The 15,331-nt window shown below is 58.9% G+C and overlaps 1 protein-coding gene across 4 annotated transcripts in view; it reads left to right on the top strand.

The window, feature by feature from the left end:
- FAM53B (family with sequence similarity 53 member B) overlaps window positions 1–15,331 on the top strand; it is a 112,433-nt gene that overhangs the window by 36,341 nt on the left and 60,761 nt on the right. For 3 of the 4 annotated variants that reach the window (XM_061162863.1, XM_061162864.1, XM_061162866.1), the window contains exon 3: window positions 6,294–6,348. In XM_061162863.1, coding sequence (XP_061018846.1) covers window positions 6,294–6,348 — 55 coding nt within the window. Of the gene's footprint in view, window positions 1–4,770; window positions 5,296–6,293; window positions 6,349–15,331 lie in introns of all 4 variants that reach the window. The other variant, XM_061162867.1, reaches the window with a different exon arrangement.

Raw genomic sequence — 15,331 nt, 5'->3', positions numbered from 1 at the left:
CAGAACGTGAGATCAACTGATTAGAATCCGCTCTGCACAGCCTGCCACGGCGAGAGGAAGATGGGGGGTTTTAGCTTCGACTTCCTAAACAGGTCTCATCATCCTCGGGTAAATACCATCAAGATAAGGACAGGAAAGAGGGAAAAGCTTTCCTCTTTTGTTTTCTAATCAGACTAAGAAGATATCAGAAGTTGGGGTTTCAGATTAAAAAAAAAAAAAAAAAGGAATCGTGAATCACCCCCAGGCAGCTTCAGAATTAGGGAAGCGAGAGGCCCTGCAGTGAGGTCAGAGCCTAAAAAAATAGCTGCAGGTGAACGTTGCCTGGGGACTTGGAGACAGTGGGAGAGGAGAGGCTTGGGCGCCACCCCCCACCCCCACCCCCACAACCAGGCCCCGGCCTGCTTGCTTAGAGGGTCCCCGACATGGTTTCCAGGTTCTCCTTTATTCTAAAAACTAAAATACTGGTGACAACGTGACCGCCCTACTCCCCAGGGAGGTGGGAAGACAGAAGACGGACTGAGAGTCACGGTCTCGCCTATCCTCCACCCCCCCGGGGCTGGGGGGCGGTGCAATGACTAGGTTCCCCTTTCCCCCACTCCGCCCGGTTGCCTTCCTTTGCCTTCCTTTCCCCCGTGAGTGGCCCTTCCTCCGAGTGTGCTAACATTAGCTGCTGCTGCTGGAAGGCCGCCCAGACATCTGACCTCGGGGCCGACGTTCCCCGAGCTCCTTCCCGCCCGCCCACGCTCCGGCCGAGGGCCTGTGGTCCCTCCTCCCCGGGCAAGCCTCCCGGCCCCCTTCTCGAGTCTGGAGACCAGAGGGAACTTGGGGTGCCCTGCTCCCAGGAGGATGGGGCTGTGGAGCAGTGGGGTTGTGGGGGGACAGAGGCTAGAGGGGGGCTCCAGGCCACCTCACTTTCCTCAGCCTGGAGGTATTTCCGGCCACAAGAGACACTCGATGTTTTTGGAGCAGGTCCTTGCCTCCACGCTGGTCAGATTAGGACGCCGAGGGCCTTGCCCAGCAGGAAAGTTCAGGGGCCCCGTCAGCTTCCTCAGGCACCCAGGCTCTTCCCCCGTCCTGCTCACCTGGAGTCAGCGTCAGGCCCCGACGGGGCCCCAGCCAGGATCCCAGGCCGGAATCCTGAAATGCGCGGAGCCCGAGGCGGTCCCAATCTGCACCCCCACCATCCTGGGCAGCAGCGACCACCCCCACCCCACCATGGCTGACCTGCAGCCTGGGAAGCCGGGGCACCCACCCTGTGTCCATCAGCCTCCACCCCAGGGTGCCTCTCCCTTCTCAGCTTCTCTTTTCTCCTCGGCCTGGCTTGGCCTCCTGCTTTCCACCGCCCAAGTTCTCACCCTGTTCCCTTCTGGAGGCCAGAGCGCCACCCTTGTCCCCCCGCCCCAGGCGCGTGAGCATGGCCTATCTGCGTCGCCCCAAGGCGGCATCAGCAGAAGGAAGAGTGATGTCATTGCCCTAGTCAGTAGTCTGCAGAAGGAAGCCACGGAGACGCGTGGTGATGGCCAGAGAGGAGCTCGGCCGCTTGCTGAGCTGGCTCCTCATTAAGTGATGACCTGAATTGTGTCTTATTTAAGTCAGGGCTTCTCAGTCAGACAGGTGGCCCCTGGAGCCTCCGTTCGGTCTCCAGCTTCTGTCTTTCCTCTGGAAGATGTAGTTCCAAGCCTTCTCTGCTGATGCAAGGAACCTCCCAGACCCCAGGCTGTGCCCTGGTCAGGGGGGGCTCAGGAACAAAGGGTTCGGGGTGGCAGGAACAGCCCCGGGAGCAGCGCTTGTCCTCCTGTGGACACAGCCAGGGCCCCGGGCGTGCACTTGTGTGCGAACCCTGGGTGTCTTGTGAAACCTCAGATGGTGAGCACTTCTCACCCCCCCTCCCCCCGCCCCGGGGGTCTGTTGGGCCTCACCACATCATTGTCCACAGAGCAATGGGCTCATCAGCCTTCGCACAGCGGGTGCAGAGGGCTTCTAGGGGTCGGAGAGGCTTGCTGCAGAACAGCACCAAGCAGTGGGGAATAGACCAGCCCTGGACAACCTGGAGTCCAGGGGGAAGCCTCGGTGCTGGGCCAGGGAGCGTGCTCGGTGTGTGCACGGGGCCCTGGGAAGCGATGGGTTATGTGATGTCCTGGCCTGCCCGCCCAGCCTTGTCAGGGCTCAGAAAGCGAGTTGGGGGCCCTGATTTTTTTTTTTTTCTTTCTTTTTTTCTTTACCCTGACAGGAGGCAGAAGCCCCAGGGGGGAGGTAGTTAGCTCATGACTCTTTCAGCTCTTTTCTGATCTTAAAATTGCCAGCGTCCTGTTAGTCAACATTTCTCTACTGCTACTTTGATGGGGTTTGTCTCCACACACAAACCAGTTTGAAACGCGCATCACGCAGAGGATGAAGGAAAAGAAAGAGAGAAAAGCTGCATTTTAGGTGGGATGGGAGGGCAGGGAAACTCCATTGCCCTCTACGTATTTTGGGCAGTTTCCTTGTATCTTTTTAGTGAAGCAGGTTTCACTGACAAAGTACGCTTCCTCATGGTACTGGAAGCCTCTGCCCAAACACCGCTTTGAGCGGTTATGTGATATCCCTTCAAGTGGCCAAGCCTACTTCCCCCATTAGCCTTCTTGAAGACCCCCATGAAATTGGCCAGGGTTCCTCGGATGTAAGCAGCTGGGGCCACCTCCCACTGATACACACACCAGAAGAGAATCCACTGGCACGATCGAGAGAAACATGGGAGAAGAACTGGTGACTGAAGTCACCGAAAAGGGCAAGGACAGGCCAGCTGGGAGGATTGTGGAGGCAGGCGGGGGGCTCCCCACCTGGAGGACTGGCCCAGCACCCCTTCGATCCGGGGGTCAGAGCCCCGGAGCAGGCATGTCTGGTCAGCCAGGCCCACCCTGTGCGGTGCAGGGGGGTGGGGTGGGGGTGACATCCCACCAAGTCACTGCCCAGTGGGGAGGGGAGGAGCCCCAGTGCAAAATTGGGGTGCTGTTAGCGGAAAGAAGGGCGTGCACCCCCTGCCGTGCCGTTTCACACTCAGCATGGTGGGGAGCGGTGGTGGGGGTTGTCCCCAGATGGGACTCGGAGAAGGTGTCCCTTCTTGTCAGCTCTCCGTGCAAGCGGTGGCCGATCCCCCTGAACCCCGGGCACAGAGTCAGAGGCTGTGTGTGTGTGGGGGGGAGCCAGGCGGCCCAGGGTGGGGGGATTGCCCCTGACTTTATCCAGCTGATGCTGTCCCTCCCCCTCCCCCGCCGAGTTGCAACTTGGCAGGAGGCCAGTGATTTGGGAGGGCAGTGGGTTGCATCCAGGGAGAGTCTGTTTCCGTCAGCCCTGCGTTCACCAAGCATGTGGCAGCAAGGGCAGGCTAGGGCTGACCACAGGCTGCAGTGGCGGGGTGGCAGAGAAGTCCCGGGGCGCCCGCTCCGGGCGGGGGATGCCGTGGACCAGACCGCAGCCTCAGGGAGGCTCGATCTGAGGGGCGAGTGGAGTCTGAGCCCAGAAACAAAGCAAACTGATGCGTCCGGGGTGGAGGGGGGCAGCTTTCAGCAAGGTCCCGTGGAGAAGAGCGCGGGTGGGCCGGGCGCCTTTCGGCCGGGGAAGGCCGCCAGGGAGGCCACGTGACAGGAACCAGCCGCAGAGCCAAAGGCCCGGGGCGGCAGTGAACCGGACTGTCCCCGAGCGGCGTGAGTGAGGCCAGGGTGGACGCGGGCTTGGCTCACGGGCATCTGGTGGGCGGCGGGGAGGGGGAAGCAGCCGGATTTTATCCAGGTTCTTGTGAGCGGGGCGGCCACATGGGCTGGGCTCCCTGGGTCTGCGTGGAGGATGGATGCTGCAGGATGAGCCCAGGGCTGGGTCAGGGGCTCATCTGGTTCCCTTGGTGGACGACAATGGGGCTTGAGCCCGGCGGCATGGGGAGCCAGAAGCAGTCATATCACTAGTGTGTGCGCCCCCCTGACCTGGCGAGCAGGTCCTCGCTGGGTGAGTGAATGAATGAATGAATTTCAAGGGCCAGGGGTGCCCTGTGTGCTAACCCAGTGGCGCCTCTCTGGTGCCCGCTCGCAGGCCACATTCCCTGGGGAGGGGACCCAGGTGCCCCTGTGCCTGAAACACGCCTGCTGAGTGAGAGGCCGGTGGGTGGGCAGGGCACCCCTGATGGTCCGCAGTCAGGGTGCCTCCCGCCACATCTGCAAACCCGGGCCCCTGGTGGCCCCGGCGTGTGCCAGGGCGGTGACACGCGGCTCCTGCCTCCTCGCGCCGCCCAGCTCTCCATGGCCCGCCCTACTTCGGGTTTCTGTGGGCCTCCAGCCTGCGTTAGGGCCCCATCCCTGCCCTGCATGGGGGTGCGCTGAGGTGGGTGGGACCGTGGTTCCCCTTGGGCGTTGGCTCTGTGCTCCTAGGGCTCCTGCTGCGTCGGGGCCTCAGCCAGGCCAGCTTCTCTCTCCCCCGAACCTTCCCCGGGCGCAGGGCCTGCGTGGCTTCCACAGGTCGCGCTGCCCGGAAGCAGGGCTCTGAACGTCTGTCACCCACTTTCTGTTCAGTGACTCCAGGGTGAGCTGGGCGGGAGGCAGAGGCAGCCCATCTTTAACTTTTCCCAGGTATTTCCCCAGAGGGCTGTTGATGGGGTGGACCCTGGGGAGGGAGACCTATCCTGAAAACATAAGGATTGTCTTTAATCCAAGGTGGGGGACTGGAGGAGGACAGCCCAACCTCCCTTTGCGCCGCCCCCCCCCACCCCATCAGTTCCTTCAGGACCATCTCTGTTTCCCCTAGGAAGCCTGCCCGGACCTCCGGCTCCCAGCGCCCGTGGCCTGGCCCGGCTGCCTCCAGTCCCGCTCTCTGTCTGGACTGGTTGTGTGATCTCTAGAAAAACGTGAGCTTCCCTGGGGCCAAGGCCGCGTTCTTCACCTCTGTGTTCCAGGCTGGTCAGGACGGATGGACCCTTAAGAACTTGATCAGCAAACACATTGCTGACCGAGGGCAAAGGTCCCCGACTCGGGCAAGCTGAGGACAGGGGTGGGGAGCCTCTGCCAGACACCCGCTCCCCTCTTATCTGGGGGGGCCAGGTGTTCCTCGGCGGCCGCACCCTCCCCGTCCAGGCGTGTAAAGAGCCAGGGCCTGCGTTTCCTGCCCCCCCCCCCCAACTCCTAGGACCAACAGCCAGGCATGCATCCCTGTTGCTTGGGGCTCCACTCAGAAGTGAGAGCCCCCTGTGACCGCTGACCCCTCCGGAGCCGAGAGCTGCTTTCACCGTCGCGCGCTCCACCCCAGCACAAGCCTGCATGTGACTCATCGCCGGTACATGTTTGTTGAGCGAGTGGATGAATGAATGAGTGAAGGGAGGGATGAGTGAGACCCTGCTTCTTGGGGTGCCGACGGGCGTGGACGGTCTCCTCCTTGGAGGTCAGAACCAGCCTCTCGACCTGGGCCTCGGCTAGCGCACGAGGCCCCAGAACATTTCAGGGTTACCACGGCGCCGTGGAGCAAGTGCCTGGATGCGGGGTTCTTCTGGGCGCCCCCACCCCGGCCTTTCACCCCGTGACCACAGTGAGGCGAGGTGTGGGGTGAGAGAGGAGGTGTGCAGTGTTTACAGGGGACAGGGAAACCCTTGTGGAAATGTGGCGCCAGGGAGTTCAGAAGCCAGCGCTGTGTGTTGAGACCAGACCCAACCCGAGTTTCTGTTTCAGTTCTCGAGGGTGTCTGGGGTGGGAGGGGGCCCTCCTGGCTGCAAAACAGCTTCCGAGCCAGGGCCACCCTCTCGAGCTTCTTCACAGAGATGGGAAAGCCATTCTCCTTGTGTCCAGGAGGGAGGGCTGGGGGAGGGGGGCGGGCAGGTGGGCCTCTGCCCGCTGCTGGAGGCTCGTCCTGTCCCCGGGGACAGGAAGCAGTCCCCTGCCCTGCTCCCCGCCCCGGGCTGTGGGGAGGCCGCTCTCCAGCCCCTCCCGCGCCCTGACTCCGCATCACTCGCGTGGACGAGTCCCCTAGCATCAGGAGTCACGAGGTTCCCTGTGTGTTTTTAAAGCCCGTTCACTTGATGGACTCCATACTCACCCGAGGCTCCAGGCAAGAGCCCAGACCTAATTATGGGCAGATGTCTCTTTTAGTACTTTTTTTTTTTTTCCCCTCCTTTCCCTGATCTGACGTTTCCCACCACCGCCCCCTGCCCTGCCACCCTCCACTCCACCACCCCCCCCCCCGCCCCCTAATTGTGACTTTAGCAAGGGAATCAGTGCAGAGTCATATGCAGACGTGCTTCTTATGACTTGAAGAGTGATAGCTTTTCTGGTTGTTTGCAGCACACGCCAAAGAAGATGAGTCAAGGACCGACACTTTTCTCTTGTGGAATCATGGGTGAGTAACCAGGTGGCTGTGAACAGTCCTCCTCGAGCGCCTTCCCCCAGGGCCCGAGTCCTCCAGGGGGAGACGCTCGAAGCCCTTTCTGGACGCAGGCACGAGGAGCGGCCGTGGGGACTGTCTTCTCCGTGCTGGAACTGCCTTGGTCTCAGTGGCGCAGGAGTAGGGCAGGGGCTGTGGGGGCTGAGTGAGAGGCCGGGCGCAGGTGCGTGGTTTATGAACGTCATTTCCAGCAGCTGACACTGTAAGTTGGTGTCTGATCATTGAAGTGACCACGTTCATTTCTTTTTTTTTTTTTAATTCAGAAAAATGCACCATAGTGTGAAGTACAAAAATAACAATCTCTCACAGCCCCAGGACCCAGTTATAACTACTGTCAATATCTTGGTGTAGTGTATGTCCTTTGCAGTTTTGACACAGCCAAGCCCTTGATGAACGTATGATTATATAAAATTATTTATTAAAACTTTTGTTTTGCTTTTTTTTTTTGCATACTAATAATGACTCATCGTTTCCCTGCAGCATGAAAATTGCCCATCCCATACGTTGTAATGAGCCTATAATATTGCCTTGTGAGATGATTCAAAATGTCTTCTAAGGAGGGAACTCTTTTCTTGGTTGTTGGGTAGGACTGTTCTGTTGCTCTCGTGATTGACGGTGACTCAGTGTCTGAATCTCCTCTGCCTTTCGGATGATTCCTTAGGGTGGTTCCCAGGAGTGGAGTAGAGAGGCCGGAGGGGCAGGCACGTTTTCATTCTTAAGGCTCTTGCTTTGTGTTTCTGACATGCTTTCCAGAAAGGTTGCCCCGGAGCCCTGTTCCCATGCGAGCGTTAATTACCGTTTTCCGTAAGGGGGCCGAAAGGACGACTGTATTGACTGTATTGATTCCTCTCTGCTCCCGGTGATCGGGCTGTTTCTCCTTGCGCCCTCTCCCCTGGATTCCTGCCCGCTTCCGGGACACGGCTCCTGATGAGTTTCTGTAAGCTGGGCCTCCGTGGCAGGTCCCCTCTTTGGGGGTTTCAGGTTTGCCTCCGCAGGACTGTGTTCAGTGTCCGTGGCCATTTGTCCTGGCCCTTTTCTCTCTGGGCACAGCGTTTTCTTCTGCAGGCTCAGTTCCCGTAGGTGGAAGGTGGGGGTGGTCCTCGGGGGGTCCTCACATGTCACAGTGAGCGTGCTGCCGTGCCAGGCACTTGAGGTGCAGGGTCTCCTTGGACTCCACAGCTGCTCCAGGCGGCAGGCAGGGGTGCTCCGCTCACATCTGGGGTGGCGCGCCAAGGCCCCTCCGTGGGCAGAGCTGGACCCCGGGGGCGGGGGGACGACTGTTTGCTTCTCACTCTCAAGCCGCAGCTGTGTGGGAGAGCCCCGGGCGGCCTCCTTGGTACTTGCCTCTGGGGAAATGGAACCAGGGAGCTCACCTGGCCTCGGTTTACCCGTGTGACATACTTCTGAGGCCTGTCCCCACAGGAGGCTTGGCTGCACACCTTGGTTGTGGTTAACGGCTTTCAGCAAACCCTCCGCGCCTGATCTATGTGGCCCAGAAGCCCTCCTCCCCGCCCTCTTCCTGGGCCAGACCCACAGTTGGGCTGCAGCTGGGCCCTCTTCCTCTGTCATGTCCAGGAAGGGGAGTGAGCGGGGCTCCTGGGCATACCCACCCCTCTGCCCAGCTGCCCCGCCCCAGATAGCTCAGAATTGGGCCGGACTGGTGACCTGGATGGTGGAACCCTTGGTCTTTATTTCAAGACCCTAATCGTCAGGCTTCCTCGGCCTTCACTGCGAGCACATCGTAATAAGTTGGAGCTCTTGAGGGTTCCTGATGGTGCTGCTGGCCCTCACACAGTCACTGTGAACTGTTTCCCTTTTCCAAGCCTCAGTTTCCTCATCTGTGAAATGGGTGTTGGGACAGCACCTGCCTTGCTGTGAGGACTCTGAGACACTCGGAAGGAGCTTGGCACAGTGTGAGCGTTCTACGTGACAGGTGGAGAAGAAGACTGAGCTTAGAGTGAGAATCCTGCTCCTGCGAGAGGGCCTCATTCCCCCAGGGACCACCTTGGTTTCCTTGGTGGGCATTGGGCGGGGTGCAGGTGCCAGTCACCCTTGTGGGGAAGGTGCTCGGGCCCGGGGACCAAGGCAGAGGCGAGCGGGGGCGGTCTCTTCCCAGCGTCCCAGCAGTCTGCCTTCTGCTGGGGGGGCCCGGGCCTCCAGGACGACTGTGCTGCTGCCCTTCGGGGCTCTGGTGCGCAGGGCGGCCCCTCAGGAAGGGTGCCCTGGCCCATGGGCTCTTCCCCTCCACGAGGTCTGTGCCCTTCTGCTCTGCCGGCTGGCGCCAGGGCCCTGCCGGGCAGTGGAGGACCGTGGGGTCCGTGCAGTTATCCCACTGCCCCCTCCGTGGCTTCTCTCTCTCTGTCTTCATCTTCCTGCCGCCCTCAGCCCTTCCTTTGATTCGGGAGATCCTGACCCACTATCAGGGCTTTTAGAAAAGTCGGCCCCAGGTCGATTCAGCGTGCCTTATTCTGGTCGGTGTTTATTGAGTACCTGCTCTGTGCCCGGCGCTGGGGGCGGGGATAGAGCGAGGCAGCTCCTGCCCTCGAGGGGGCTTCTGTCTAGTGGAGGAGCAAGGCCCGGGAGCATGGATTTCCCCTGGACCCATGTGAAGGGGGCCTTCAGCGCTGTGGGCACTCAGCCCGTCCTCCTGGGCCTCACTGTCCGCATCCTGCACCTCGTGGTATCCGTGGGATTTAAGGAGACAGCAGCACCCGGGAGGCGCCAGCTCGCACCCCACCTCCGTCCATTCCCCGCACTTGGCTGAGGTGGGTGTCGGGCGTCCGAGGCCCTCCCCAGGCTATGTGCTCGTGGAGGCTCCGGCCCGGGACTCGACATGCGGCCGTGCCCTGTGACACGCACGAACAGCAGCCGCGAGACTTTATCTCTCAGTGCCTGGTTTTCTGTAGCAAAGAAGAGGACCCCCGGGGGGTGGGGGCGAGGCCCTCAGCAACCTCACAGCGTTATAATCACCAAAACCCCCTGCCTGTCTCCCGAGACAGAGGACTCCGGTTCTGGCCATGATTAGTAGAATTCTCCCATGAGAGCTGGGGACAGCATGGCCCTGGGACTCAGGGCATTTCCCTCTCAAGCCCCCATGCAGGGGTCCTCGCTGGACACCGGGATGAGCTGGGGGGTTTCGTGAGTGTTCTTAAGAAAACCCAGGCAAGTGTGTTCGGGTGGGAAAGGCCCCGTTGGCTTCCTTTGGAGAAGCCGCCCTTGCTGGGAGCTCAGCCTCCCCTGCACCCAGGGAGATAAAATGCGTTACTAATACCGTCAGCACTCGCAACAGTGTTTTGGCTTTTAAATACTTCCCACTCAGTTATGGTGAGCTGGATTGCAGGGCCCTCCCCCCGCGGGTCGTCCCCTCCCTCCAAGTTTGGGAACTTGATACAAAGAAGTAGTTTTGTCCTTTTCCAGCGTGGGGGTGGGGAGACACAGGCAGCGTGACCGTGGACGGGAGAAGCAGGGTGGAGGGGAGCCAGGCCACGGCCGGCCGGCCCTGCCAGGGCTGAGCGCCCGGCCAGCCTGGGCGCCACAGGGCTCCTTCTGCAGCAGAGGCGATGCCGTGCTCTGGGTCTCTCTTCTCGCCTCCCAGACCATCCTCAGCACGCCTCCTGGGCCGAACCGGAACTGCCTCTGCAAACAGCTTCTCTGGGGAGAGCCGTGTCTGCCCGGGGAATTGTGTTCCTGACACAGGAAACCTTGGTCAGGTGGCAGCTTCAGGGGTGTGGCCCGCCCACCGGTCAGCTGGACCGACTGGCAAGCCAGCCCCTTTCCTGGCCGTGATTGCTCATGGGTGCACGCGGGGGACTGGCTGTGCCCGAGAGGACCTCCCCGAGCCAGGGCGGGGTGGGGGCAGCCGCCAGGGAATCCTCGGCCCGTGGCTCCTCCACCGTTGGCCCGGGCGGTGCTTCTTCACGCTGACCCAGGGTCACGTGTGGACGGGTTGAATCTCTTTCCGTGAAACAGGATAAGTTGGCGAGAGGGGCTTCCATTCACCACCCTGGGCTCGGCTCCTTGCGCCCCCTTGAATGAGTTCTGTGTTGCAAGGACACTGGACTCTGCCCACTCCTCTCTTCTCAGCCCTCGGGTGAGCAGGAGACCGGGAAATCAAACAATGTGAGCAAGCCCGTGCAACACCAGTTACTTCCGAAAGGCCACTAGGAGAAGGTGTGTAAATACAAGTCTGTGGACGGGGAACAAAACAATTCAGATGCTAAAAAAAAAAAAAAAAAAAAAATTGGGTGGAAACCCATAATTACTTTAGGAGTTATGGTAATAAATTATTTATTAATGTAAATTATCTCACAGGCAAAGAACATAGAGGAAACTTGAGCAGAAGGATCATACATTATGTATAAAAAGGAATTGTAAAAATATTGTAGCAGCCCTCCTTGTGCCACTGTGGTTCGGGTTTGTCAGCATTTTAGTTATAAGCCCTTACTTTCCGTGTTTAATTACTCGGCTGTTAAAGTCTGCTCTGTACACAAAAGGCTTCCTCCCGGGGGCACCCCCTGTGTTAGTTTCTACAGGGTACCCCAGTCGGCTGTGCTGAGTCGGGCAGGAGGAAGAGGCTGTACTTTGAGATCGGGTAGCTTTTGGTGTTTTCACCCTCCCACCGTCTGTCGCTGAAAGTGGACTGTGATTGCAGCAAGCGGGGAAAAAGCCAGCATTCAGAGGTTGAGCATTTCAGGTCTCCAAGAGCAAATGAACACACTACTGAAACAAAATGAGCCGCAGTGATAACGAAGCCAGAATTTCTGGTCTCTGCCGCTTTTTCAGCCTCTCCGAGATAGCCACGCCACACATCATCCTTGGACCCAGGGCCTCCTATAGAAACTGATTATTAGCCAAAATAAGCTAGTACAAAAAAAAAAATCCGTCAAGAATGCCTATGCTTGATTTTTAAAAACTCAGCTTTTAATGACTGCTTTTATTTATTATCGTCATTGGTGTTGTTTGCCTGTCTCTAAAGCGGTGTAAGGTTTGTCCATGCAGAATGCTTTCAGTTTTTCCTTTCACCACTTAATGGTTTCAGACAGCGTTTCTGGGATAAGGTACAGACAGGATGGGACGCAGGTACAAAGTGTAGTTGGCACATGATGGCCATTGATGGTTGAAAACGGAGCCTCCCAGGCCACCTTCTCACCCAGGCTGGCCTGACGTGGTGGGGAGGGGCAGGGGAGCGCCAGAGGTGTTGGAGGATGGGGAACGGCTGCCGCCAGGCCGGCCGTGGGCACACACGCCCCCCCCCCCCCCCAACCGTCTGGTGCCTCACCAGGCTGCTTCCACGTGGAGAGATGGTCGTTAGGAGGTAGCCTGGCCCCGCCGCGGGAGCACAGCCTCGGGACTGCAGACCGCTGTTGGCGAGTGGCATGTCCCTAGGCGAGACATTGAGGCCGTCCTGTCCTGGAGTTGGTCTCCCCAGCTGTCACGTGGGGGAGCTCTCTGCTGCCCTGCGGGATGAGAACTGTGCTTGGGGTACGCACTGAGGCTTTCGCTCAACTTCAGCAAAGATCCCACTGTGGGGGTGGGGTGGTGGTGTTTAGCTAATTAACAGTGCATGCAGCCATATTGACAGTTTCCTGAAAAGCTCTTGAAGTGGCCAGTTTCCTGGTCTGTGTCATGGTGCCGAGCTTTGCTGCGCACGTGGGTTTGGAGTTGAGTCCCTAGCCGCTGCCCATGTCCTGTGCCCTGTGCAAACACGCAGCCAGGGTGGGAAGCCGAAGGCGATGGATGGAACGGACCGCTCTGTCGCTTCAGAGTTTTCGTGGCCCTCGTCTTTTTCTGTTTGTTTCATCTTTGGCCCACGTCATGCAGCATATGTGGGATCTCGGTTCCCCGAGCAGGAATGGAGCTCTGTGGCCCCTGCAGGGGAAGCACAAGAGTCCCAACCACTGGGCTGCCCAGGGGGTGTCTTGCCACGTGAATACCAGCTTTTCCCTACAGATTTCTGGAGGTTGGGATGCAACAGGAGGTCCCTTCAGGGTGGGAAGGGCCAACACAGGGCCCCAGCCCATGCTTCCTCCTACAGATGGGAGACCAGCCCGTGCTCCCAGCGCCTAGTCTGGAGGGGTTTATACCTCTTCACTGCCTGGGGGTCCCCACTGGGCCTCTTTCTGTCAGAGAAAGACCCCCCCACAAGCAGTGGCCGCTGCCACGGGCCACCCTCACCTGGCTGGTGACGGCAGGAGCCCAGGAACCCCCTGCACCCACTGGCCTGTCAGACGTCTCCCTGGCGCCCTTCCAGCCAGCCTGCCCTGGGTGGGGCCAGGGGAGCGTTGTCTCCAGCCATCCTGGCCCCTTGTCCTTGGGCCCTAAGCTGAGTTGCTTGGCATCCTGGGTCGTCCCTGAACCTAAGATGCATGGACATTGTCCGATTTATTGCAAGTGAGAGGGGCCATCCCCAGAGGCTGAGGCTTGGGCAGGCAAAGCCCAGGAGCCTTTTCTTCCTGGGCCAGCTCTGTGTTGAGTCTCCATCCTGGTGATTCAGGGAAAGAGGTGCTCCTGTGGGCCAGGGACTCCTTAGTTCATTTAAAAGCACACGATACTGTGTGTGTGTTTCCACCTGTGCTCTTTTCATAAGACCAATGTAATAAAGCAGGCTCCAGAAAGACAGCTCGGTTCTCTTGAGTTTCCCACTGAAAGGGTTGGTGAGCTTCTCCCCCGCCCCAGATCAGGCAGACAGTCCTTGCAGCCCGGAGGCCAAGTTAACACGGCCCCAGCCCCCAGGGCAGGGGAAGGGAGGCTGGTGTCAGCACAAGCAGACAGGTGTGAAATCCGAGAATGAGTCAGCCGGGCCTGATCCCACTGAGGCCTGCTCGCTCGGCCCCGGGCGGCTGCAAGAACCTTCCGTATCTTGGGGTCTATGCTTCAGGTGTCTAACCTCGTCTAGAAACCACATTCTGTTGTGGTTATGTCACCATAGAGCGGCCTCCAAACACGGCATGAAGATATCCCAGGCTGTCTTGTGAACATAATATGAAGGCTTATAGTCCACTAAGAATCTGGGCCCCCTGGGAATTTCCCTCCCAAGTTTAAGGGCAGAAATGGAAACAAGAACATTTGAGGTCACATGCTATTTGTGTTCCTCTGGGTGTTTTCTTTCTCTGAGCTCGGAGAGCCGTGCACGCAGCAGCCTCTGCCCTCCCCAGTCAAGGGCTTTCCAGACCAAAGCCCGGGAGTGTGTGTGTGCGTTGTGCGGTGGGGGGACCTGAGTTCCTATCCCCTAGGTGTGGCCGTCAGCTTCTTCTGTGCTTCCCAGAAACTTCAGGCTCAGTCGTGGAGCCTCAGCTTGGGAAGGTCCCTTGGAGGTCAGCTGGTCAAGTCCGTCTGTGAGGGAGCTAGATGGCTTGTGTGATTTGTGTGTTTGCGTGGTTGGCCCCCACCCTCCGTAGAAAAAGCCCCGGGTGTGTGTATCCTGCACACACCCACACACTCACTCCTGTGTATAAACCTTAAACTTGTAAAGATTGGCCCAGCAGGGAGATGGAGAAAGCTGAGCTGCCCCTGAGGGTTGCAAGTCATGGGGCCACCGAGAACTTAAGCGGCGGGGGCCACTGTCCTTGGCCCACACTGTGTCCGCTGGGGGCTTGGTGCTTGGACCATCCCTGAGTAGCCGCCAGCCACGGCGCGTCTCGGCGGGCTGGGGGGGGCCTCCCATTAGTCCTGTCACGTGAACGGTCAGCCTCTCAGGCCTTTCCCACTGGCTTTGCATCCAGAACACCCTGTGCAACTCGGGGTCCCCACCCCTGTCCTGTGAAAAGGGGATCTCAAGGTACTCTTAAGGGCAAAGTCATCCTTCTCCATAATTCTACCTTCTCTTGTCGCCCCAAACAAAGCCAGCGTTAATATGTTCTGAACGCAGGCTTGTAGAGACCGGCATGGTCCACCCTGCAGAAGCTTCCTGGTGTGGCTGGATGGTCTGACTGGGCCTCCAGGGAGGTGTTGGAAAGACACCCAGGCCCCTGTGCAGCCTGCACTCTCAAAGAGTGGTTCTCAACCCCTTCACGTGAAAATAACCCGAGGAGTTTATTAAAAGGCAGGTTCCTGCCCCGAGAGGTTCTGGGTATCACGGCGGGGGCTGGGCCTGGGAATCTGCATTCTGACATCCCCAGCAGATACCCCTCTGGTGCTCCTGAAACCCTTCTTTGAGAACACCCAGGTCCCCGTCCCAGACGCGCCCCACGCGGAGGGCTGGGGCTCTGCTTCCCGAGCCGCCCCCAGTGTGGCCGTGGTCACGCTGCTGTCTCACGAGCCTGTCCTGTCCTCGCGGGCCCCGTGTGAGCTGACGGTTCCGTTCTCAGGGGAGCTCTGTGCAGAGGTTACAATCAGTCCCCTCATTCTGTAGATGAAGAAACCGAGACTCGGAGAGGTGAAGTCACCTGCAGAGCTGAGGCTCGAACCCAGGTCCACAGCCTTCCCACCACACCAAGTCCTCCGGCTCAGCGGACTCCCCGTGGCCACGGCCATCGTCGCTGTTGAAAGAGTTACAGTTGTTTGTGCAGAGACGGTGTTGAATGGAGGGGCGGGGGCGTCCGGTGTCCTCTCCTTGGAGCCTTCCCGAGGCCTTCTGTACAACGTGACAGCGTGCCCAGCGCTCAGGGCGGTTTGCCATTAAAAATTAGGTTCTATTCCTGTTTCTTTTGTTTGGTGACCTGACCCAGCAAATCGCCTTCTGTTCCCTGAGCAAAGGGGGAAAACACATGGGCTAAACATAGCCTCGATTGTTTTTACTTTTCTTTATGTTGTACTTCTTGAAGTGATAAAGATAGAAACAATTAAAATATTATCTGCGCTGCAGACAGAACAAGTAGCCACCTGGCTGGTGTTGACGCACAGTAGCAAGAGCTCAGACTTGGGCAGGGCTTTGTCTTTTCAAAGCGCCATGGCCCATGCCAGGCAAGCCAGCGTCCCGGTCAGTTCCATACACGACCAT

This window comes from Dama dama, chromosome 15 (assembly GCF_033118175.1).
Source record: "Dama dama isolate Ldn47 chromosome 15, ASM3311817v1, whole genome shotgun sequence".
Taxonomy (NCBI): Eukaryota; Metazoa; Chordata; class Mammalia; order Artiodactyla; family Cervidae; genus Dama; species Dama dama.
Note: the sequence above shows the minus strand (reverse complement) of the source record. Positions and strands in the feature narration are given on the sequence as shown.